Source organism: Symphalangus syndactylus, chromosome 14, assembly GCF_028878055.3.
Source record: "Symphalangus syndactylus isolate Jambi chromosome 14, NHGRI_mSymSyn1-v2.1_pri, whole genome shotgun sequence".
Taxonomy (NCBI): domain Eukaryota; kingdom Metazoa; phylum Chordata; class Mammalia; order Primates; family Hylobatidae; genus Symphalangus; species Symphalangus syndactylus.
In genome coordinates this window covers 37,160,347-37,185,708 of record NC_072436.2, presented here as the reverse complement: position 1 = coordinate 37,185,708, position 25,362 = coordinate 37,160,347, and the positions used below count along the sequence as shown (strand labels likewise).

Genomic DNA, 25,362 nt, shown 5'->3' with positions numbered 1-25,362 from the left:
ACTATATCTTACAACACTGATTCAGCACAAGAATTAGTTCAGATTTGCTTTCATATTTTAATAGTGCTTAAATATTTTTGTTGTTTGCTTTAAAATTGCTATTTCCATAGGTAAACTTTTTAAGATATTTTTCAAACTTGACACGCAGTTTTAAGAAATAATAGATCTCATGTTCCCTGAAACACCTGCTATTTTAAATGTTTATGATTATTTAACTTATGCTAAACACTTCAAAGAATGAAGTAGTAACATTGATTTTTCAAAATTTAATACTGGGACCTAATAAATTATTTTATAATTATATTAAGTTATTCAGTATGTATAAATGTATTTCTATTCCAAGTCATTTAAGGAGTAAATTAAAGTAAAATACATAAATTATTAATCTTAAGGATCAGTATCATACATGGTCAGTAAAGTTATTTTGCCATCATAACTGTAGTTTTAAAAAAAATTTTACACACACTTTACATTGTTTCAGTCATATGTACTTATATGACAAGAGTTTAATTAGACCTCTGATGTTAGTAGCAAGAAACTATAACCTTTGAAAATTTAAAGAAAATTCCATTTTATTCAAAGTCCAAGAAAAATACTTAAATATCAGAGTTCAGTCAGCAAAGTGGAAACCACCCAGGAAATTTAATTTGCTGGTTACCGATATGGGAAGGCTAGAAGTTGCGTGATGTAAGGGTGTTGGGTTCAAACCCAAGTAGACCAGTATCCCTCAGAAGGACACAGATTAGAAGCTTTAAATTCCATGTTACTACTTGGGTATAAGGGTACACAGGTAGTATTTCATCTTCCCAGCGCACATAATGTGTAGCACATGGTGATTAGACAGTGTAAAATCTATTGCAGTCAAGATTTTATAATTCAGTGGTAGCAGTTAACAGATGAGAGTATTAGCTAATGTACAAAATAATTAGAAAAATGTATGAACACATTTTGAAATGTTAAGAATGAATTCCATCTTTTGTTTTTTCTAGTACAAGAAGCTACAGGTGCACATGTAATTTCTAATATATACTGAATAACTTTCACAAATCTGTGTTTGTGAAGAGTTGGATTTGGTAATACCAGGATTTAGTTTGATTGTAGGGGAATCTGTGTCTGTTACAGGGTAGGTTTTCCTTGGACCTCTGTAAGCAGGAGTACCTTCAACAAGGGTGATAAATTTTGGCCCCCAGATATGTCATTGACATTTACATGCTTTGTAATTCTATTTGGGTCAGTTCATGTGGCCCAAATCAGCATCCATTCTTTTTTTTTTTGAGACAGAGTCTCGCTCTGTCACCAGGCTGGAGCGCAGTGGCGTGATCTCTGCTCACTGCAACTTCTGCCTCCCAGGTTCAAGCAATTCTCCTGCCTTAGCCTCTCAAGTAGCTGAAATTACAGGTGCCCACCACCACACCTGGCTAATTTTTCTATTTTTCGTACAGAGAGGGTTTAACTATGTTGGCCAGGCTGGTCTCGAACTCATGACCTCAAGTGGTCTACCTGCCTCTGCCTCCCAAAAGTGCTGGGATTATAGGCGTAAGCCACCATGCCTGGCCCCAAATCAGTATACATTCTTGATGTATTTTATTTTCAAGATGACTAAAGCGGGCCAGGCGCGGTGGCTCATGCCTATAATCCCAGCACTGTAGGAGGCTGAGGTTGGTGGATCATTTGAGGTCAGGAGTTCAAGACCATCCTGACCAGCATGGAGAAACCCCGTTTCTACTAAAAATATAAAACTAGCTGGGCACGGTGGCCCATGCCTGTAATCCCAGCTACTCGGGAGACTGACGCAGGAGAATCGCTTGAACCTGGGAGGTGGAGGTTGTGGTGAGCCAAGATCGAGCCATTGCACTCCAGCCTGGGCAACAAGAATCAAACTCCATCTCAAAAAAAAAAAAAAAAAAAAAAAGACTAAAGTGGGAATTCACTGAAACATCAACTTCGTTTTTCACATCATAAGATATACTTCGCAAAATTTTACATAGAATATTCTTTTTTTTTTTTTTTTTTTGGAGATGGAGTCTTGCTTTGTTGCCCAGGCTGGAGTGCAATAGCGTGATCTCGGCTCACTGCAACCTCTGCCTCCCAGGTTCGAGCGATTCTCCTACCTCAGCCTCCCGAGTAGCTGGGATTACAGGCGCCCATCACCACACCCATCTTAGTAGAGACAGGGTTTCATCATATTGGCCAGGCTGGTCTTGAACTCCTGACCTCAGGTGATCTGCTCACCTCAGCCTCCCCAATTGCTGGGATTACAGTTGTGAGCCACTGCACCCGGCTACATAGAACATTTAAAAAGCGATACATGAAGAAAAGTACAAATATTTCTTCCAAATGTATGGACTCTTAACCTGGAGTTGAGTCTGTAGATAGAATTCAGGGGCTCATTGAACTTGAAGGAGGGAAACATCTTTATTTTCCCTAGCCTCAAGTTGAAATTTAAAACCATTTTCTTCAACTATGAATATTGGCAACAAACCACAGTAATTTTAGCAGTACTGTGACCATGTCACCAATAGAAAGCACAGATGTTTTCAGATCACATTATAGTTACTTGCAGATCTCTTGAATATTATGTATGCTCATCACTACTTCTAAATAGGGTATTTATTAGTTCTCCACTAGATCTTGTTTATTATTTCACATAATTTTTTTGTTTTTGAGACAGAGTCTTGCTCTATCACCCAGGCTGGAGTGTAGTGCTGTGATTACAGCTCACTGTGGCCTCATCCCAGGCTCAAATGATCCTCCCACATCAGCCCCTCAAGTAGCTGGGACCACAGGCATGAGCCACTACGCCTGGCTATTTTTTTTATTTTGTTGAAATGGGGTCTCACTATGTTGTTCAGGCTGGTCTCAAACAACTGGGCTTAAGTGATCCTGCTACAGTGCTGGGATTACAGGCATGAGCCACTGCACTCTGTCTAGGCCCTGAGTGTTCTGGGTACCTTGCACCCCCTCATAGTGTGAGACTCTTGCTGCACTTAGTGGTATTAGAGTGTTAGAGGGTTTTCTTCCTAAGATTATATATTCCCTAAATATGAGCCAGCTCCGCTCAAAAAAGTGGCAATCATTTCCATAGCTGGAGAAAAAGATGTTGGTTCTGCCTAAGATTTTCAAGGAAAACTTTTTTGAGAAGTAGTCTTTCTCTGTCGTCAGGCTGGAATGCAGTGGCGTGATCTCAGCTCACTGCAACCTCCACCTCCTGTATTCAAGCTATTCTCCTGCCTAAGCCTCCCAAGTAGCTGAGATTACAGGCACCCACCACCATGCCCAGCTAATTTTTGTATTTTTAGTAGAGACGGGGTTTCACCATGTTGGCCAGGATGGTCTCGATCTCTTGACCTCGTGATCCGCCCGTCTCAGCCTCCCAAAGTGCTGGGATTATAGGCATGAGCCACTGCACCCGGCCAAAACTTTTTTTGTTTTTTAATACACAATTCACATACCGTAAGAGTCACCTCAAGGGAGGTTTTTGACAATAGTTGACTTATATGTGACAAATTAAGAAGAGTAATTCTTTAGGGTAACATTTATGAGGAATAAGGACCCTACAAATATGTAAACCTCCTGTTTATCCTTAAACTCTGATTTTGGTTTGTCCATCCTTTTGAGAATCTCAAAAAAAAAAAAAAAAAAAACAAAAAAACTCTCCTTAGAAAATGCTTATATGGCCGGGCAGTGGCTCATGCCTGTAATCCCAGCACTTTGAGGGGCCGACGTGGGCAGATCATAAGCCTTAAATTAAGAACATAAGCCTTAAATTAAGAGTTCTTACTCTGGAGAAACATTGCATATAAATTTTTACCTTTGAATTTAATGTCACATATTTCTGTGTTCAATCTTGTTGGCCTATCATATGACAATAATAGCAGTTATTTATTATATAATTAAAATTTTTTGTTTAGATTGCAGGCGAGAAGAAATCTGCTCAGTGGCGCACAGTGGAGGGTGCATTGAAGGAACGCAGAAAGGCAGTAGATGAAGCTGCCGATGCCCTTCTCAAAGCCAAGTAATTACTCATGGACTTTAACAAGTAATTAGGGCCTCCTGGTGGCTTTCTTTGGGCTGGGTGTTCTTTGTATTGTCTGTATAGAATAAAGAGGAGGTAGAGAAACCCTTCTCTCACTTTTCCACCTGTGCTTGTTCTGAATTGGCATTAGGAGTTTGTACCGGCCGGGCACGGTGGCTCACGCCTGTAATCCCAGCACTTTGGGAGGCTGAGGCGGGCAGATCACGAGGTCAAGAGATCGAAACCATCCTGGCCAACATGGTGAAACCCTGTCCCTATTAAAAATACAAAAAAATTAGCTGGGCTTGGTGGCGGGCGCCTGCAGTCCCAGCTACTCGGGAGGCTGAGGCAGGAGAATCGCTTCAACCCAGGAGGTGGAGGTTGCAGTGAGCCGAGATCATGCCATTGCACCCCAGCCTGGGCGACAGAGCGAGACACCGTCTCAAAAAAAAAAAAAAAAAAAAAGGAATTTGTACAAAGGTGTAAAAAGAGAGCAGGAATAAAATATAATTAGTCTAGACTGAGTACATTGGCTCACACCTGTAATCCCAGTACTTTGGGAGGCCTAGGAGGCAGATCACCTGAGACCAAGAGTTTGAGCCATCCTGTCCAACATGGTGAGACCCTGTCTCTACTAAAAATGAAAATGTTAGCCAGGCGTGGTGGCGTGCGCCTGTAGTCCCAGCGACTCAGGAGGCTGAGATAGGAGAATCACTTGAACCCCGGAGGCAGAGGTTGCAGTGAGCTGAGATTGTGCCACTGCACTCCAGCCTGAGCCTGGGCGGCAGAGTGAGACTCCATCTCAAAATGTATATATATATAAAATTAGGCCAGAATAAATTTGGCAGAAACTTATATAAAGGATTTTTTTTATTTTTTTATTCATGGTCTTGCTCTGTCGCCCATGCCATAGTGCAGGGGCATGATCAGGGCTCACTATAGCCTCAACCTCCCAGGCTCAAGCCATCCTCCCACCTCAGCCCCCTGAGTAGCTGGGACTGGCATGAGCCACCACACCTAGACATATAAAGGATCTTATATAAAAGTCAGTTTTGCTTTGGATTATTGCTTAGATGATGTATCTCTACAGATGTACTGAGATTCTGCTGTAGTTTTAAGATTTTACTGGGACAGTTTGGGCAGTTTATCAGAATGTAGAAAGTATGTCACAATATTTGCCTTAACCAAAATAGTGAGTATGTAATAGGTATGCCACGTTGACCTTGATTCCTGGAAGTTGGCTAAAACTAGGATTGAGCAAGCATACCCAGATATAAGATCAACCTCTGTTGATGGAAACCTACATTTGACTAAAGATCTTCATCAGCAGTATGGAATAGTTATTTGTCACTCAAAATTTTGCTGTCTTTTTTAAGAAAATATTTATTATTAGTAGAGAAGGAAGTCTTCTGATAAAACTAGCATATCTTTTAGGAGATTTAAGGCATTATGCTCATATCACTTTGAGTTCTGTGTTTTATGGTGGGTAGACCACAGTCTGTCTGACTTATGAAACATTCTGAATCGTGAGGGCTCCCTGAGACCCAGTTAAGTATTCGCCCAGTGAGGTTTTTGCCTTCTCCTGTGCCTTTGCCTTCTTTAGCTCTCTCTCATTGTTTGGTGAGTCAGGTTGATCTTTGCAAGAGCTGCTCTTTATTGTGTGCTCATGATTCGGCCAGGCACTAAGTACTTCTCATGAATTACTTCTGTTCCTTACACGAAAGCATGTAGGAAATGAGAGGCTGATATGGGAGCTGAATCTGGGGCTGTCTTACTCTGAAGTCTGGGTCACTCCATATATCATGCTACCTCTCTGGTTCACTCTAGTAAATCTAGCTTCTAACCAAGGTGTTTTCAGTTGTTGATGAGAAAAGCCTCTCTGTTTATTGACTCCAGAAAACCACTGATGCGTGTCCAAAGGTAGTGAGTTAGCTCAGTTGATTGTTCACAGTCAGTTACGGATCGAACTCTCTCGTTCTAGTCTTTCCTCTCTTCTTACTATTGCACTTGACTAGTCTTTAAAAAAAGAAAAAAAAAAAAGAACAATTACATTTCTTTCATTGACTTTTCTTTTAGTTTTTTTTTAAATAAAATAGAGACATGGTTTCCCTATGTTGCCCAGGCTGGTCTTGAACTCCTGGGCTCAAGTGATCCTCCTGCCTTGGCCTCCAAAGTGCTGGGATTACAGGTATCAGCCACTGCTCCCAGCCTCTTTCATAGACTTTTAACAATTATTTACTGTACTGACATCAAAACTTTTTAATACAGTTGACAAGAAGTTATATTAAATCTTTGTTTTGTTGGTTTCCAGAGAAGAGTTAGAGAAGATGAAAAGTGTGATTGAAAATGCCAAGAAAAAAGAGGTTGCTGGGGCCAAGCCTCATATAACTGCTGCAGAGGGTAAACTTCACAACATGATAGTTGATCTGGATAATGTGGTCAAAAAGGTATGTTTCCTAAGTCTTATAATATTTTATATTTTAAAATATAATCTCTTAAAGGATTTTAAGGATTTAGGAAAACAGCAAATTCCTACCATCTCCCCCTCTTTTCTCCTGCAAAGTATATTAGTTGTTACTGTTTTAAAAAATTTGCCTTGGCTGGGTGTAGTGGTTCACACCTGTAATACACATACGATTTATGAGAGAGAATAATGTGGAGAAATACAAAGTTCAGTCTGGGACCAGTGACTTTTGTTTAGACACTGGATAGCTACCATCGAGCAAAGAGGGCATTGTGGACAGTTTATCCTTGAGAAGGATAAACCAGAGCCACGTTGGCACTGCTCCCCTCACTTTGGCAGGCCAAGGTGGGCAGATAAGTTGAGCCCAGGAGTTTGAGACCAGCCTGGGCAACATGGTGAAACTCTGTTTCTACAAAAAATGCAAAAATTAAGTGGACATGGTGGTGTGTGCCTGTAGTCCTAGCTACTCAGGAGACTGAGGTGAGAGGATGGCTTGGGCCTTTGAGGTTGAGGCTACAGTGAGCTGAGATGGTGCCACTGCACTCCATCCTGGGTAACAGAGTGAGACCAAAAAAAAAAAAAAAAAAAATTTGTTTTTTTGCCTTGGACACCAACCAAGTGGATTGTTCCGTATTGTTGACACTTTCTATAATAGGTAACATTTTTGGTTATGATTATTGTCACTTATGAAAATGTCCATTTTGTAGCAGATCTTCTGCCTGCACTTATATCATCTATATGGAGGGAGGGGGCATAGTAAGATGGGAAAGGGCCTGTCCATGGTATTTGAATAGGAATTAGAAGGAAACAAATAAGGCTTATGTTCTGTTTCTGAGCTTCAGATTTCCTTACACATTTCCAACAAAATGTAAACAAATGAAGGAATACTACTTCTGTTTCTTGGAATGTTTATGGTACTTTTTGTTCAATTTAATCACATACCCTGTGTATTTGCTCAGGTCCAAGCAGCTCAGTCTGAGGCTAAGGTTGTATCTCAGTATCATGAGCTGGTGGTCCAAGCTCGGGATGACTTTAAACGAGAGCTGGACAGTATTACTCCAGAAGTCCTTCCTGGGTGGAAAGGAATGAGTGAGTACAACTGAAGTAATGGTTTTTTTCGATGTTTTAACCACTAATCAATGAATCTAAACTTGCTTAATCTCCATTGTAGTCCAAATCCCTCTGGCATGCATGCATATCTCTTTTTGTGTACAGTACACTGTTACAGCATTTTATTTTAACCACAATCATTGGCCGGGCGCGGTGGCTCAAGCCTGTAATCCCAGCACTTTGGGAGGTCGAGGCGGGCGGATCACAAGGTCAGGAGATCGAGACCATCCTGGCTAACACGGTGAAACCCCGTCTCTACTAAAAAAAATACAAAAAATTAGCCGGGCGTGTTGGCGGGCGCCTGTAGTCCTAGCTACTTGGGAGGCTGAGGCAGGAGAATGGCGTGAACCTGGGAGGCGGAGCTTGCAGTGAGCCGAGATCGCGCCACTGCACTCCAGCCCGGGGGACAGAGAAAGACTCCGTCTCAAAAAACAAAAACAAAACAAAACAAAAAAAAAACCACAATCATTACAGATGACACAGCCGCAACAATACTCTTGTAGTTTTAGCTGTGGTGAACATGTGATTGGTTCTGTTCTGATCTGCTACTCAAAAAAAAAAAAAAAAAAAGTTTGGAATTTGAGTGAACAAAAGTGACATTATAACCTTGATGCTACTGAAATATTGTATATGTATAAGTATTAAAAAACCTTATTACTTTAAAAGTATTTGTAGTGAATTATTTAAAGCACACTTTATGTCTGCTCTGTGACAAAACAACACTTTGTTGAGAATTTACCTAGGGACCCTGCATTGAGAAAGGAACCAGCTGTCTGGCTATCCACTTCCTCAAGCTGAGACTACAGAGAACTTTGATGCTGAAGTCGTTACATGGTGTAACTATAGTCACATTTCCCTGAAGTTCCATGACAGTACTAAGAATCACAGAGATCACCTGTCTCAGCAAAATTAAAATACCGTTTATTTTTATTTTTAGTTTTTTTTTTTGTTGTTGCCCAGGCTGGAGTGTAGTCCTCCACCTCCCAGGTTCAAGCGATCCTCTTGCCTCAGCTTCCCAAATAGCTGGGATTACAAGCATGCGACACCACACCAGGCTAATTTTTTGTACCTTTTTTTTTTCTTTTTTTTTTTTTTTTTTTTGAGACAGAGTTTTACTCTTGTTGCCCAGGCTGGAGTGCAATGGCGCGATCTTGGCTCACTGCAACCTCCGCCTCCCAGGTTCAAGCAATTCTCCTGCCTCAGCCTCCTGAGTAGCTGGGATTACAGGTGTGAGCCATTGCGCCCAACCAATTTTTTTGTACTTTTAGTAGAGACAGGGTTTCGCCATTTTGGCCAGGCTGGTTTTGAACCCCTGACCTCAAGTGATTCGCCCACCTTGGCCTCTCAAAATGCTGGGATTACAGGTGTGAGCCACCACACCTGGCTTAAAACACTGTTTAAATGCTAGCATTTGTTAGAAAGCAGACTTCTCATGTTGTAGGCCTCTCCGGGCTGAAGGTGTCAGGATTGCATCACAGAACCACGGCGGGTCTAAGGAGTGAAGGTAGTAAACACCAGTGCAGGGATTTATAATCATTCTGCATGATGGCCACCCAGGGAGACTGAATGTCAAGAAGTGGAGTTAAGGCTGTCAAAAGATAACTCAGACATTGAGCTCTTTGAATGCAGTTGACTCAGGAGGCAGATATCAGTTAGACTGTTGTCAAATAAAAAAAGTGACAGTACGATTTATGAGAGAGAATAATGTGGAGAAATACAAAGTTCAGTCTGGGACCAGTGACTTTTGTTTAGACACTGGATAGCTACCATCGAGCAAAGAGGGCATCGTGGACAGTTTATCCTTGAGAAGGATAAACCAGAGCCACGTTGGCACTGCTTCCCTCATCAGAATTTCTCAAGGGGTTGTCTGTGCTTCATTGAGGTTACAATTGAAACAGATGTGAGCACCTCAGAGACCTTCCCTGATTATATTCCTCCACAAACCACTGTACCATATTACCTTATTTTATCTTCTTGAAATTCTTATTCATTGGCTTGTTTGTTGTCTCTTTGCATTAGATATATGCAAGCTCCTTGGCATAAATTTGACATTGGTAGGTAGTAGGGAGTCTCCAGTGGCTCAAATAAAATGAAATTAGGTTGACAGGGCAGGACAAATTTTATTTGTGGAGAGTTAGATACGAGCATCAACCCTAAGAATTTGCATTCTGTCTTTGGTCTTCCCAGTAGACTAAATCCTACTAATTTTTCCAAGCCAGCTCTCACGTTTTTAACTTGCTTTTTTTCTGCTTTTGAAAGTGCCTATCTCAAAACTTTTTTTTTTTTTTTGAGATGGAGTCTTGCTGTGTCACCCAGGCTGGAGTGCAGTGGTGCGATCTTGGCTCACTGCAACCTCCGCCTCATGGGTTCAAGCGATTCTCCTGCCTCAGCCTCCCGAGTAGCTGGGATTACAGGCGTGTGCTACCACACCCAGCTAGTTTTTTTGTATTTTTAGTAAAGACTGGGTTTCACCATGTTGGTCAGGCTGGTCTCAAACTCCTGACCTCAAATTATCCATCTACCTCGGCCTCCCAAAGTGCTGGGATTACAGGCGTGAGACACCACGCCCGGCTGCCTGTCGTAAAACATGAAAATGTTAAACAGTGGTTCTCAACTGAGGGCATTTTGTCCCTCACATGACATTTGGCAACACTGGGAGACATTTTTGTTTGCCCCACCTGTAGGGAGCTACTGACATGTGGTGGGTGGAGGCCAGACGTGCTGCTAAACATCCTATAGTACACAGAAAAGCCCCTTACAGCAGAGAACTGTCTGGACCAGAAGGTCAGTAGCACCAAGGTTGAGAAGCCTGTGCTAAAGAAAGGGGCCATGTAGAAAATGAAGGTCCCTTGTGAAGCAATCTCTATGTTGTTTCTTTTTTGAGTGACCTCCATTTAAATCTTTATTAATTTATAAAATAGAGTATATATTCACAATACAAAATTTGAAAGGTACAAATGGCATTTGAAGTTTCCCTCTCACACTGTTTTCCTCCTCAGGGACAACCGGTATTACTCATTTCTCGTGTATTTCTAGAGATAGTAATTATTCCATGATTACCCTAGCCCTCAGTGGATGTCCTCACCTCTGAAATCAGAATACACTAAGACCTAAACCAAATTTGTTAGTACTGGTTTGTGTTATGAGGCATTTTGCTCTTATTATCATTTTTTTTTTATTATACTTTAAGTTCTGGGATTGCTCTTATTATTTCCCTAAACAACAAATGTCCTGATGATGTTCACTACGTCCAGTACTCTTTGTGTGTTATCTGTAGCTGAGCAAGTTTCCAAACGTAGTAATAGCTAGTGGTATTGAGCATTATTTTGTACTGGGCACTGAGTTCTAAGTGTTTCACATATATTAACTTATTTGAAATTCATAATAGCCTTACAAGGCAAATTTTGTTATTATCCCAATTACATAGATGAAAAAACTGAGACAGAAAAGTAATTTGCCCAAGGTTGGGGTAAGAGCCGGGATTTCATTCTCCCCCACTAGCCTCACTATTCTCTGCCTAAATGATTTGTATCAGCAGCACAGGACTCCCTTTTGGCCTTTTGAGAAGAGGAATGATGTAACCATAGTAAGGAGGAAATTTTATTTTTATGAGATTGACGGTGTAGGAGGGAGTGATGTTTAGTCAGTTGATGTTCAGAGCCCCTTGGATGAAAAATACCTGTCTTTGGACTTGTTGAATGCAAAGGTTATTAAAAAGGTCAGGACTGGCCAGGTGCAGTGGCTCACACCTATAATCCTAGCACTTTGGGAGGCTGAGGTGGGTGGATTGCCTGAGGTTAGGAGTTCAAGACTGGCCTGGCCGATATGGTGAAACCCCATCTCTACGAAAAATACAAAAATTAGTCAAGCATGGTGGCGTGCACCTGTGGTCCTAGCTACTCGGGAGGCTGAGGCAAGAGAATCACTTGAACCCGGGAGGTGGAGGTTACAGTGAGCCGAGATCGTGCTGCTACACTCCAGCCTGGGCAATGGGAGACTCTGTCTCAAAAAAAAAAAAAAAAAAGGACATTCATACCAGGATGTTCATCAGCTCATCCTGAGAGGCAGTAGCTGCGACTGGCTGCATTCCCCTTCTCCTGTCATATGTTCACACTGGGTACTTGTGATACTTGTGATCGTGGTGGGGGACATCATTCAAACTATACAGAATGCCATTTTTTCCTTTACTCTCAAATCAGGCCATTGTAGTTCTTTAATTTGCACAGGTTAAATGAAAATTTAGTATGAATTCATTGTTTTAAAAATTTCAAAGAAGAACTGAATTTATTAAGTATCTGAAATGTTAAGAGAGGCCTGGTACTGAGAACAGAGAGTCAAAACTGATTTAGTAAAATACTGTATGGACTAATGAAAATGCGAGGGATAAAAAAAAATTATAGTTTCTATGAAATGCTTAAGTTGAGGCCGGGCATGGTGGCTCACGCCTGTAATCCCAGCACTTTGGGAGGCTGAGGCGGGCAGATCATTTGAGGTCAGGAGTTCGAGACCAGCCTGGCCAACATAGTGAAACCCCGTCTACTAAAAATATGAAAATTAGCCAGGCGTGGTGGGAGGCGCCTGTAGTCCCAGCTACTTGGGAGGCTGAGGCAGGAGAATCCCTTGAGCCCAAGAGGCAGAGGTTGCAGTGAGCTGAGATTGCGCCACTGCACTCCAGCCTGGGTGACAGAGCGAGACTCTGTCTCAAAAAAAAAAAAAAAAAAAAGATGTTTAGGTTGCTGGGCGCAGTGGCTCATGCCTGTAATCCCAGCATTTTGGGAGGCTGAGGAAGGCGGATCGCTTGAGCCTGGGAGTTTGAGACCAGCCTGGGCAACATGGCAAAACCCCATCTCTACAAAAAAGTACAAAAATTAGCCCGGTATGGTGGCACACACCTCTAGTCCAAGTTACTTGGGAGGCTGAGGTGGGAGGATTGCTTGAGCCCAGCAGGTGGAGGTTGCAGTGACCTGAGGTTGCACCACTGCACTCTAGGCTAGGCAACAGAGGAAGGCTCTGTCTCAAAAAAAAAAAAAAAAAACAAACAAAAAATTTAAGTTGATTACTGTGAAACAAGATGAGTCCTTTGAAACCAAAACCACAATTAATATCAATGATTCTTTTATTTTCTAAAATGTTATTTACCTTGATTTGTCTTGTTTTACAGTTTAAATTTTAGAAAATAGCTGTATCATTTCATTTTCCAGTATTAAAATAGCTTTTCCTGGTACTAGTCTCCGATTCCTTCTTGTTTCCTTTTAGATATTTCTGTTTAATGATCAATAACTAAAGTATGTGCATTCTTTTTTTTTCAAACTGTTCTATTTTTTCCTTTGTAGGTGTTTCAGACTTAGGTGAGTGTTATGTATATTTCATGTTTAAAGTCTTTTGTTTTGGGTATTAAGAGACTAAAGTCTTTTTGTTGTGCCTATAATTCTTACACAAAGCCATCTAAATAGATACAAAGTAGAATTATGTCACATGATAAATCTGAATTGGATATTTTTGGCATCTGAATGCTCTCAGGAATGAAAATGTTTCATCAAGTGATTGGAATCCTATAGATGTGAAGTGTGTGTGTGTGTGTGTGTGTGTGTGTGTGTGTGTGTGTGTGTGTAATATGGATTGTAACTGATTACTTTGGAGAATTTCAAACATTAAAAAGTAAGAAGAAAACTAAAGAACTTCCAGGACCCATCACTCAGTTTTGTAGCCATCAGCACATGACCAGTTTTGTCTCATCTATTCCCACTCCTCCTCAGCTTATATAGAAGCAGACTCAAATATCACATTCTTTCACTTGTAAATACTTTCAGTATGTTTCAAAAACATCACCATACTATTATCGCACCTAAAACTTAGTAACAATTCCCTAGTCACCAAATGTCCATTCAGTGTTGAAATATCCCCTATTATTTCATACAATGAGTTTTTACAGTTTTTTATTCGAATCGATACCCGTAGACGTTCCACATGTTGAGTTTAGTCAATAAATCTCTTGCCCATTTTTGTTTTTTGCTTTACAATGTATTTATTAAGAAATTGAGTCATTAGTCATATAGAATTTCCTGCATTCCATATTTTGCTGTTGGAGCCATAATTCTTCACTTCATCTTAGCCAAAAGACTAAGAAGCGATGGAGTCATAATTCTTTTTTTTTTTTTTTTTTTTTGAGACAAGGTCTTGCTCTGTCACCAGGCTGGAGTGCAGTGGCACAATTTCAGTTCACTGCAATCTCTGCCTCCTGGATTCAAGCAATTCTCATTCCTCAGCCTCCTGAGTAGCTGGGATTACAGGCATGTGCTCCCACACCTGGCTAATTTTTGTATTTTTAGTAGAGTCAGGGTTTCACCATGATGGCCAGGCTAGTCTCAAACTCCTGGCCTAAAGTGATCCACCCGTCTCGGCCTCTTAAAGGGCTGGGATTATTGGCATCAGCCACTGCGTCTGGCCAGTGGAGCCATAATTCTTTTTTTTTTTTTTTTTTTTTTGAGATGGAGTCTTGCGCTGTTGCCCAGGCTAGAGTACAGTGGCGCAATTTTGGCTCACTGCAACCTCTGTCTCCTGGGCTCAAGTAATTCTCCTACCTCAGCCTCCCAAGTAGCTGGGATTACAGGTGTCCACCATCATGCCCAGCTAATTTTTGCATTTTTAGTAGAGACGGAGTTTCACCAGGTTGGCCAAGCTGGTCTCGAACTCCTGACCTCAGGTGATCTGCCCGCCTCGGCCTCCCAAAGTGCTGAGATTACAGGCGTGAGCCACTGTGCCTGCTGGCTGGAGCCATAATTCTTAATCTGTGTGTGTTGCTACATTTTTGGATTGAGATTTTGAAAAAACACGAACATTGGTTTAAGCCTAGATGCGAATCTTTAGGTGATTTTAAAAAGCTTTGCAGTGATTCTGATGGACAGCTCTGGTTGCTGTGTTGGGATTTAATCTAGATTATATGTGTTTAAGAAAAGTAAAAAAACTTATTAAGGAAAAGTCTGAGAGAATTTGAATTTGATTTTTAGTTTCAGCAGAAAAGAATCTTCAATTGGATGCCTGTTATAACTAATCAGAGTTATGCCTGAAAGAAAATATAGAAGTGATGGTATATATATAAGTTTTGTCTTTATAGGCAAGGTTACAGTAAATGAGTAAGTCCATTTATAATTAGTTCAGATTAAAAGAGGGTTCCTGGAAAACAACTGATCATCTGACGGCCTACCTGAATTTTGCCAGGGGTTGAAAATACCTTATTGGACACTAGCCAGTTTCTGATTGAACTGGGGAATCTAAATCTCTTTTCATGTTAGCTAAGTTTTACTTTTGTTTACTGCTCTTAAATTATAATCAGTTGATGCAGATTACCTTGTAATGAGGTATAATTTCAGTGACATCATTAATATTTTAACATGCTCTTTTGCTTAGCTGACAAGCTCTCTACTGATGATCTGAACTCCCTGATTGCTCACGCACATCGTCGTATCGATCAGTTGAACAGAGAGCTGGCAGAACAGAAGGCCACTGAAAAGCAGCACATCACGTTAGCCTTGGAGAAACAAAAGCTGGAAGAAAAGCGGTCATTTGACTCTGCAGTAGCAAAAGCATTAGAACATCACAGAAGTGAAATACAGGCTGAACAGGACAGAAAGGTAAAAGAAATGAGAATTGTTGCCTAACATTTAAAGTGACTCTAACTTGATTGTTTACTTGTAGAAATAATACTGGCTCAGCCGGGTGCAGTGGTTCATGCCTGTAATCGCAGCACTTTGGGGGGCCGAGGTGGGTGGATCACTTGTGGTCAGGAGCTCGAGACCAGGCTGGCCAATATGGTGAAACCCCCATCTCTTCTAAAAATACAAAAATTAGCTGGGCGTGGTGGCTGGCACCTGTAATCCCAGCTACTCAGAAGGCTGAGGCAGGAGAACCACTTGAACCAGGGAGGTGGATGTTGCAGTGAGCTAAGATCGTGCCACTGCACTCCAGCTTGGGTGATGGAGCAAGACTGTCTCAAAAAAAAAAAAAAAAAAAAAAGAAAAAAAAAATACTGACAGTCATTGGCTTTAGGATATTGAATATAAGTCATGCCAGTTGACCTTTAGAATGGAGCTTAGTCTTCATTCTCCTCATCAGAACTTCTAGGAAAGGAGTGATCGAGCAGAGTTCCTTTATGTTGAGCAGATGCAGAAGTTTAAGAAAGTAATAAGTTACTGGTATCCAGGATTATCTAGCTCATCTTTCCAGTGGAGCTGAGCCTCTGTCCCTTAAAGCAGTGCTGAATGAATCTTTGTTGGAGTCTGAGTATATTTTTCTCTGCTATTGTTGTTAAGTGGTTGGTGGTTAAAAAACAGGTGAAATAGCTTCTTTAGCCCTCTATCTGGGCACACCATTTATTAAATAGGTGTCCACAGGCTGATTTGGGAACCTAACTACTCATCCCACCTTTGTGTCTTCTTAGCAGTACTATTGGCCACTCCCTCCTTTTTGAAACTATTTCTTCCCTAGGCTCCCTGACACCATACTCTTCTAGCCTTTCTCCTACCTTGCTGGCCACTCCTTAACCTCCTTTTCTGCTCAGCCTCTCAAATAGTGGCATACCTGGCATTAGTTCTGAAACGTTTTCTGCATCTAAACCGTCTCTAAGTGTTCTTGTTGAGTCCCGTGGCTTGGAAGTTTAAATACCATCTATACCTGATAAATGTCTATCTCCAGCTCTGACCTCTGCCTTGGCTTCAGGTTCCTATCCAACAGCCTACGGGGTATCTCTGCTGGATTTTCAGTAGTCATTTCATGCTTATCATGTTCCAAACAGATTTATTTATTCTCTCCAACCTGTCTTCCAGCCCCTCAACTTGTTTCTCTCTAAATAAACTGAGTTGAACAATCTACTCAGTTATTCCAGCCCAAATCATGCTTTGTTGTTCTCCCATCAATTCATATTCAGTTGCCCCACAGAGCCTACCAGTTCTGCATTCAACATAAATCCCAAATCTGTCCACTCCATTACTACCACCTTAGCCCAAGCTTCCACTATTTTTTCTTTTTGTTTTCCTTTTTTTTTTTTGGAGACAGTCTGTCTTTGTGGCCCAGGATAGAGTGCAGTAGTGCAATCTTGGCTCATTGCAACCTCTGCCTCCCAGGTTCAAGTGATTCTTGTGCCTCTCAGCCTCCTGAGTAGCTAGACTTACAGGTGCATGCCACCACACGTGGCTAATTTTTGTATTTTTAGTAGAGACGGGGTTTTCCCATGTTGGCCAGGCTGGTCTCAAACTCCTGACCTCAAGTGATCCACCTGCCTTGGCCTCCCGCGGTGCCAGGATTACAGGCATGAGGCACCATGCCCGGCCTTCACCAAGGAATTTAAACACCAAAGTGCTGGGATTACAGGTGTGAGCCACCATGCCCAGCCAATTTCCCCTTTCTTCATACCCTTCTTTCTGTGTCTATTTACGCAGGCAAATAAAACATAGTCGAATGAGACACTACACTGCCGGAAATCCTCCATAGACTACCCATTTCATTTAATATAATTCCAAATTCTTAACCAATACCCAAAAGGCTTCTTGATCGCTGCATGCCATGAGCCATTTCACTGCTCCAGGCACCCTGGTATTTTTTGTCTGTACCTTGACTGTATCTTTCGTCTTGGGACCTTTATGTTTTCTCTGCCTAGTACATTGTTCTATCTTCTCTGTTTAAACCTTGAGCTCTAAGCTTAAGTTTTAAGCCTAGATGTCACTTTCTTAGCAAGACTGAGATTTCCTATCCCTTCAGTCCAAAGTAGAGCCTCTGTATTACTTTCTGTTATGTTGCCCTGTTTATTTTAAATGTAAGGTGGGGGAAAAGGAGGTTGAAGGGGTGTTGATGCTTCACAACAGGTCCTTGTCTGCTCAAAGTCATTCGTAGAAATATGTATCACAATCTGAGATGTCTTTTTTGTTTACTTGTTTACTGTCTGCTGCCTCCATTGAGATATACACTGTGTGAGAGCAAGAAGTTCGTCTGCCCTAAGCACCATTGGATCCATACAGATAGTAGGCACTGCCTGGCACACAGGGCTGGCACTTCATAAATAACTTATGCACTGACTGAATGGATTCATTGATTTATTATATTGTTTCTGAGAAAAAATAAGTTCTGGATTTCAGGTAATCAGTGTTAAGTAATTTGTAAAGTGACCTATGGCTATTTGTTAGGCAAGGTATATTTTTTTTTGTTTTTTTTTTTGGCCCATGTTGAATTTAAATTCATTTAAAAATAAGCAGTTTCCTTTGTTTAGGAGACTATGTCAATAACTACCAGATACTTACTAATTTTCTTTTTTTTTTTTTTTTGAGACGGAGTCTTGCTCTATTGCCCAGGCTGGAGTGCAGTGGCGCAGTCTTGGCTCACTGCAAGCGCTGCCTCCTGGGTTCACGCCATTCTCCTACCTCAGTCTCCCGAGTAGCTAGGACTACAGGCACCCGCCACCATGCCCGGCTAATCTTTTTTTGTATTTTTAGTAGAGACGGGGTTTCACCGTGTTAGCCAGGATGGTCTCGATCTCCTGACCTCGTGATCTGCCCGCCTCAACCTCCCAAAGTGCTGGGATTACAGGCGTGAGCCACCATGCCCGGCCAACTAATTTTCTTAATGATTCTTCAAAGTAGGCATTATTACTCACAAATGAGAAAGTGGAGATTTGAGAAGATAAATCATTTCCCCAAGGTCACACAGATGGTTGTAGTAAAGCTACGCTTGATTCCAAGTGTATAGTTAGTTTTCTTCATATCCTGGATTTAGTTATTTCTCAGAGGAGCATGTGATTCAGGAAATGACAGTGTTTTATATGAGAGGCAGCCTGGTGATGTAGAAAAACCACAAGTTTGGGGGTGAGAGAGACCTTTGTTTGAAATCTGGTTTTTGCCACAGCCATGTGATCTTGTTTGAGTCACCTCCAGGGTTTAGCTTTCCGTTTCACATAAGAAGTAGAAGTGTACACATGCCTGGCACATTAGAGGGGTTCAGGATATGGAAGCTGCTGTTGTCATGGTTGATAGTGGTCTTTCTGTTTTCCTAAAAGTATATATGGAGAATCGAAAACGAATAATTATTTTGTTTGGTTTCACAGATAGAAGAAGTCAGAGATGCCATGGAGAATGAAATGAGAACCCAGCTTCGCCGACAGGCAGCTGCCCACACAGATCACTTGCGAGATGTCCTTAGGGTACAAGAACAGGAATTGAAGTCTGAATTTGAGCAGGTGAGGACCTGGACTCCCTTCAGCCACACCCCTCTTCCTGACAGGATTAACAGACTCTCCTTTCCTTTTAATGTACTCTGAGGATGTCGAAGATTTGGAAATCTCCTTGTATGTTTACAAAACTGCTTCTTTTTACATAATGGTGTACCTGTGTGTTCATGATCAGATGTGTTTTTAAAATATATATTCTAGTCATTTGGAATCTTCAGAGCTTTAAGGAGAGTTGGTAAAGGGGAATTCAGGAATGCAGACAGTAATATTTGACATGTGTATCTTCCTCCTATAGATGGCATGGTAGTGCTTAGATTTTTATAACTGAGGTAATTTCCCAGAGAAGTTAAGTTTTGAAATCCCAGTAAATTATCAGGATGCCTGTAATCATAGTTTCTATTCAAGAAATCATTTACAGTAATATTAACTTGTTACTTTGTCTTGCAAGAAGATACTGAGGTTTTCTAAGTAAATTCTTCCAGAGAATCGCAATGTATGTCAGTATGAAAAGGTATTTTAAATTCTATTTGATGGATATTTTTCTGAGAAAAATTAATGTATAAGCTCTTAAATATAAGATATTGGAATATAATTTAATCTAATTATTATGTTTAGGTTTGCAATACAGATAATTTACTTTCTAAAGCTGACAATTTGTGGCTGAGCATGGTGGCTCACACCTATAATCCCAGCAGTTTGGGAGGCTGAGGCAGGTGGATCGCTTGAGGCCAAGAGTTCAAGACCAGCCTGACCAACATGGCGAAACCCTGTCTCTTATTAAAAATAGAAAAATTAGCTGAGTGTGGTGGTGCATGCCTGTAATCCCAGCCGCTCCGGAAGCTAAGGCATGAGAATCGTTTGAATCTGGGAGGTGGAGGTTGCAGTGAGCTGAGGTTGTGCCACTGCACTCCAGCCTGGGTGACAGAGCAAGATTCTGTCTCAAAAATAAAATACAGTTGGCAGTTTGTTTCTGACTTTAACAGCCTTCTCTCTTCTCTTGGTATGCCTCCTCTAATATTAGGTTCCATCAGTAAACTTGTAAAGAATTATATACATCAGCCGGGCATGGTGGCTCACGCCTGTAATCCCAGCACTTTGGGAGGCCGAGGTGGGCGGATCACGAGGTTAAGAGATCGAGACCATCCTGGCCAACATGGTGAAACCCGTCTCTACTAAAAATACAATAATTGGCATAGTGATGCATGCCTGTAATCCCAGCTACTTGGGAGGCTGAGGCAGGAGAATCACTTGAACCTGGGAGGCGGAGGTTGCAGTGAGCCGAGATTGTGCCACTGCACTCCAACCTGGCAATAGAGCAAGATTCCATCTCAAAAAAAAAAAAAAATTATATACATTAAATATGAGTCAGGACATTTTTGAAACTTTACACAAAATGTAGGAATTTCATGACAACTCTAAGGCCCTCTTTGCTTCAGCAAGTAGTTGCGGGAAGATTACACAGTTACGTGACATGCATTGAGTATCACTTTTTTCTGGAACTATTTGTTTTATTTCAGAACCTGTCTGAGAAACTCTCTGAACAAGAATTACAGTTTCGTCGTCTCAGTCAAGAGCAAGTTGACAACTTTACTCTGGATATAAATACTGCCTATGCCAGACTCAGAGGAATCGAACAGGCTGTTCAGAGTAAGCATAAGCTATATTATTACAGATAATTTTCCTCGGCATAATTTATTAAAATAATTTTATAGGGAAAATGGGGTACATGTATTGACATCAGGACATAAAAATACTAATCACTCTACTTAATTGCAGTTTTTGCCATTAAAAGTAATGGCAAAATCTATATAACTAGAAATTTTATACCTTGTATGACAAACACAAAATCACCATTTACAAGGCTATTTACCCAGTACCCTTTGGCTATGTCGCATGTGCCTGGGTGGTAAGGGCTAGGGGTCAGTGTGGTCCCATGCTTGCCTTCCACAGGCTTGGTGGGTTATCTGGAGGTGGTGATTTGCCAAGTCCAACTACCAAATGGACAGTATTTATGCTGAGGCCTCCATGTGCCACATTGAAAGAGAAATGTCCTGACAATGAGGGTATTAATAAAATGGGTTTTTTTTAGGATGTTATGGAATCTTTTTTTGTTGCATAACAAAAAAAATAAATTGAATACAGAATTTCAAGATCCAGTAGTCTGTTAAGTTCGTTTGAAGTCTCCCATTTCTTTTTTTTTTTTTTTTTTTTTGAGACAGAGTCTTGCTCTGTCGCCCAGGGTAGAGTGCAGTGGTGTGATATCGACTCACTGCAGCCTCCGCCTCCTGGGTTCAAGCGATTCTCCTGCCTCAGCTTCCTGAGTAGCTGGGAATACAGGTGCGTGCCACCACGCCTGGCTAGGTTTTGTATTTTTTAGTAGACACAGGGTTTCACCATGTTGGCCAGGCTAGTCCTGAACTCCTGACCACAAGTGATCCACCCACCTCGGCCTCCCAAAGTGCTGGGATTACAGGCGTGAGCCATTGTGCCTGGCCCTGAAGTCTCCCATTTCTTTGCAGAAAATTTCTGATGGCCTTAGCGTAAGTCTTAGCCTAATTTAAATAATGTTTCTTTCTCAACTAGTAAAGGTAAATATGTGGATTAGATATCATGCAGATGTGAATGACTTCTGACTTTACTGCCTGATATGAAGAGGCCAGCTAGGAAAATACACCAGAAATAAGTGGTGGGGGTGGGGTTGTAAGAAACTCTGGCCTCATCTTCCACATGTGTAGATGTAGCTTGTTGAATGTGCATCAGTTCTGTGGATGTATGTTGTCAGATGGAGAGAAAAATGTTTGGCTTTGACTTTTTTTCTTTGTAGGTCATGCAGTTGCTGAAGAGGAAGCCAGAAAAGCCCACCAACTCTGGCTTTCAGTGGAGGCATTAAAGTACAGTATGAAGACCTCATCTGCAGAAACACCTACTATCCCGCTGGGTGGTGCAGTTGAGGCCATCAAAGCCAACTGTTCTGATAATGAATTTACCCAAGCTTTAACTGCAGCTATCCCTCCAGAGTCCCTGACCCGTGGGGTGTACAGTGAAGAGACCCTTAGAGCCCGTTTCTATGCTGTTCAAAAACTGGCCCGAAGGGTAGCAATGATTGATGAAACCAGAAATAGCTTGTACCAGTACTTCCTCTCCTACCTACAGTCCCTGCTCCTATTCCCACCTCAGCAACTGAAGCCGCCCCCGGAGCTCTGCCCCGAGGATATAAACACATTTAAATTACTGTCATATGCTTCCTATTGCATTGAGCATGGTGATCTGGAGCTAGCAGCAAAGTTTGTCAATCAGCTGAAGGGGGAATCCAGACGAGTGGCACAGGACTGGCTGAAGGAAGCCCGAATGACCCTAGAAACAAAACAGATAGTGGAAATCCTGACAGCGTATGCCAGTGCCGTAGGAATAGGAACCACTCAAGTGCAGCCAGAGTAAGGTTTAGGAAGATTTTCATAAAGTCATATTTCATGTCAAAGGAAATTAGCAGTGATAGATGAAGGGTTCGCAACAAGGGTCCCAGAATTGTCTAGAAATGAGTGGGTTTACAAGTACTGTTCTAAATGTTAACACCTGTTGCATTTTATATTCTTTCCATTTGCTATCATGTCAGTGAACTCCAGGAGTGCTTTCTTTGCAACTTGTGTAACATTTTCTGTTTTTTCAGGTTTTACTGATGAGGCTTGTGAGGCCAATCAAAATAATGTTTGTGATCTCTACTGTTGATTTTGCCCTCGGAGCAAACTGAATAAAGCAACAAGATGAAAACTGAGTATCTTATCCCTTTTCAAAAAGTACATTTCTGGCCAGGTGCGGTGGCTCACGCCTGTAATCCCAGCACTTTGGGAGGCTGAGGCGGGCGGATCACCTGAGGTTGGGAGTTCGAGACCAGCCTGACCAACATGGAGAAACCCATCTCTACTAAAAATACAAAATTAAGCTGGGCGTGGTGGCGCATGCCTGTAATCCCAGCTACTCGGGAGGCTGAGGCAGGAGAATCGCTTGAACCTGGGAGGTGGAGGTTGTAGTGAGTCAGGATCGCGCCATCGCACTCCAGCCTGGGCAACAAGAGCAAAACTCCGTCTCAAAAAAAAAAAAAAAAATTTCTAGTTTGTTGTATGTACAGAAAATATCCTTGAGAAACAACAGCAGCAGAAGTAGGAACTTCTAGCTCACAGAGTTTCCAGGCTGTGAATTGCGTCACCAGAAGTCCACAGCCTGCTTTTTGGCTTTGAAGGTTTTGGTGAATTGATTCCTGCTGCTCAGACTCAAAAGAGTAATATACAAGCCAAAGTGCCACATGTATTTATAATTGGGGATATATTGTTCTAGTGACTTGTTAAAATGTTGGTCTCTACCCACAAGTTAATTCAGCAGCCCTATGTGGGTCACAGCTGGCAGTTCTAAAACACTGGTAATGGAGCTTAGTTCTTTCTAGTACCTGGGCTGTGAATCCCTTCAAAGTGGGGGGATGGGGAGCCTGGAATCTTAATGAAGAGATTAAATAGTTTTGTTGTGTATTTGATTTAGATTGCTGTAAAACCCAGAGAACTTTCTCAGTTCATCTTTCTAATAGTACAATTGTCATATTGCATAAGCACTAACATTTTTTTTACTCCATGAAGACCACCATCTCTACATAAAAATATGTCAACTTTCATCAAAATTACAACTGTTTGTTGGGGATTGTGTATTTACAAAGAATTTGAGGAGGGACTTTTATCTGAGCAACACATCTGGAATCACAAAAGGGGCAGGTTCTGCATCTGTAGGTGTATGCCAGCCCCTGCATTTGGGTAATTACTTTCTAGTGTCTGTATGGCACTGGCCTTGTCCTTTGATTTTGGGATATATTGGTCCACCTTTGGCTTGTGTTAATGTTGTCAATAGTCCTCATATTCCCTAAGTGGATTTACTTAATTCAACAAAATATATCTAGTTTCTGATTGGAACACATGCTTTGTGTTCCTTCCTGAGATTAATGCCTGTAATCTCAAAGGCAGAGGCACTCTGTGCACCTACCTAGGGGATACTAAGTTTTTATTAGGAGATAATAGGACTGTTCTAAATTCAGTTTTCCCTTTTGGAATGGCACAAAATTGCAAAATACATTACTTGTAAAGCTAAACTTCCCTATTTGTCGTATTAGAAATGCTTATAATTTCAATTCCACTTGTATATGTAAAATATTATGGGTTATAAGAAAATCTAAGTTTCTCTTGGAGCCCTGAAATAACTTCCTTCAGATGTGATTATCTGTCTGAACTTAGAAGAAGCAATACTGAGTGGTTTATTTTTTATTATTCTTTTTTGAGACAGACTCTCGCACTGTCGCCCAGGCTGGAGTGCAGTGGCGCGATCTTCTGCTCCCTGCAACCTCTGCCTCCCAGGTTCAAGCAATTGTCCTGCCTCAGCCTCCCGAGTAGCTGGGATTACAGGTACCCATCACCATGCCCGGCTAATTTTTTTGTATTTTTAGTAGAGATGGGGTTTCAGTGCGTTGGCCAGGCTTGTCTCGAACTCCCAACTTCGTGATCTGCCCACCCCGGCCTCCCAAAGTGCTGGGATTACAGGTGTGAGCCACCGCGCCCAGCCAAGTGGTTTATTTTAACCTGTAAAACAAAATAAGACTACAGGCTTCTGAATCTTAGTAGTTCCTTTAACAGCCAACACACCCACCCCCTTGATTGCTTATTAGGAACAAAGACGATACTGAAAAGGGGACCCTGCTTGGCCAGGCCTTTATTTTCCTTCCTCGTGCTTAAAAATCTTCCTGAGATTTAACTCAGTAACCATGTGCAAAAAGCAGCGGAGCCTCTTCTTGGATTCTCAGTGCTACTTCAAGGAGATGGAGTCCCAAGGGCCAGGGTTATCCGGGAGGTGGATATAGCCCTGAGCCATTAGGGCAGGTCGGCTTCACTTCACCCTTTCATTTAAACTGCAAGTAAAAAGTCACACGACTGCCATTTCCACAGCAAAAAATCATAAAAAGTCAAATCATCACTTCTATCTATCTTGGTTTCATCCTCAATCTGTTTTAGTTTGAAATTACCTTATTGCCTCCCTCCTCACTGATGTAGGACAGTGTTCAACATCTTAAAACTCACGCATCCTGATTTAACATTTTCATGTTGTTTAATATTTCAAAATAATGTAACAAACTAAAACCTAATAATTTTAGACAGTCTTTAAGGCACACTACCTTCGTATTCCTTTGTATTAATTTAAATCCCCTGCTCTCTTAACACGTTCTGGATAAAAGCAGTCTCCAAGTCCCAAATGAGTTGTGCCACCAGTTTTAAAAGTAACTTGCTTGGCTCAGTGCAGAACAGATCATTTGATTTAACACAGAAGGGAAATAAAAAGGCATATTAAATGTCAGGCAGATTTGCTTCATCAGGTCCAGCGGTCACTACACCCCTATTGTACTATAGGTCTATGCTTCCCTGGTTTCCTTCCCATTGATGTATCCACGGGCCCTGAGGTTGGCAGGGAGCTTGAGGAAGCAAAGGATGGGGGCAGGGAGGAGGGTCACCTGCCCACTGCAGCTCTTACCCATGT

The 25,362-nt window shown here is 41.5% G+C and overlaps 1 protein-coding gene across 32 annotated transcripts in view; it reads left to right on the top strand.

Moving 5' to 3' along the window:
- IMMT (inner membrane mitochondrial protein) overlaps positions 1-22,569 on the top strand; it is a 53,804-nt gene extending 31,235 nt beyond the window's left edge. For 20 of the 32 annotated variants that reach the window (XM_055243953.2, XM_055243947.2, XM_055243950.2 and 17 more), the window contains 8 exons: positions 3,912-4,015; positions 6,327-6,462; positions 7,439-7,568; positions 12,923-12,937; positions 14,997-15,220; positions 18,679-18,810; positions 20,319-20,448; positions 21,626-22,569. In XM_055243953.2, the coding sequence (XP_055099928.1) occupies positions 3,912-4,015; positions 6,327-6,462; positions 7,439-7,568; positions 12,923-12,937; positions 14,997-15,220; positions 18,679-18,810; positions 20,319-20,448; positions 21,626-22,239 (1,485 nt within the window). In that variant the 3' untranslated portion in view covers positions 22,240-22,569. Of the gene's footprint in view, positions 1-3,911; positions 4,040-6,326; positions 6,463-7,438; positions 7,584-12,922; positions 12,938-14,996; positions 15,221-18,678; positions 18,811-20,318; positions 20,449-21,625 lie in introns of those variants that run through there. The other 12 variants (XM_063617558.1, XM_063617557.1, XM_055243952.2 and 9 more) reach the window with 4 other exon arrangements.
- The last annotated feature ends 2,793 nt before the right edge of the window (positions 22,570-25,362 follow it).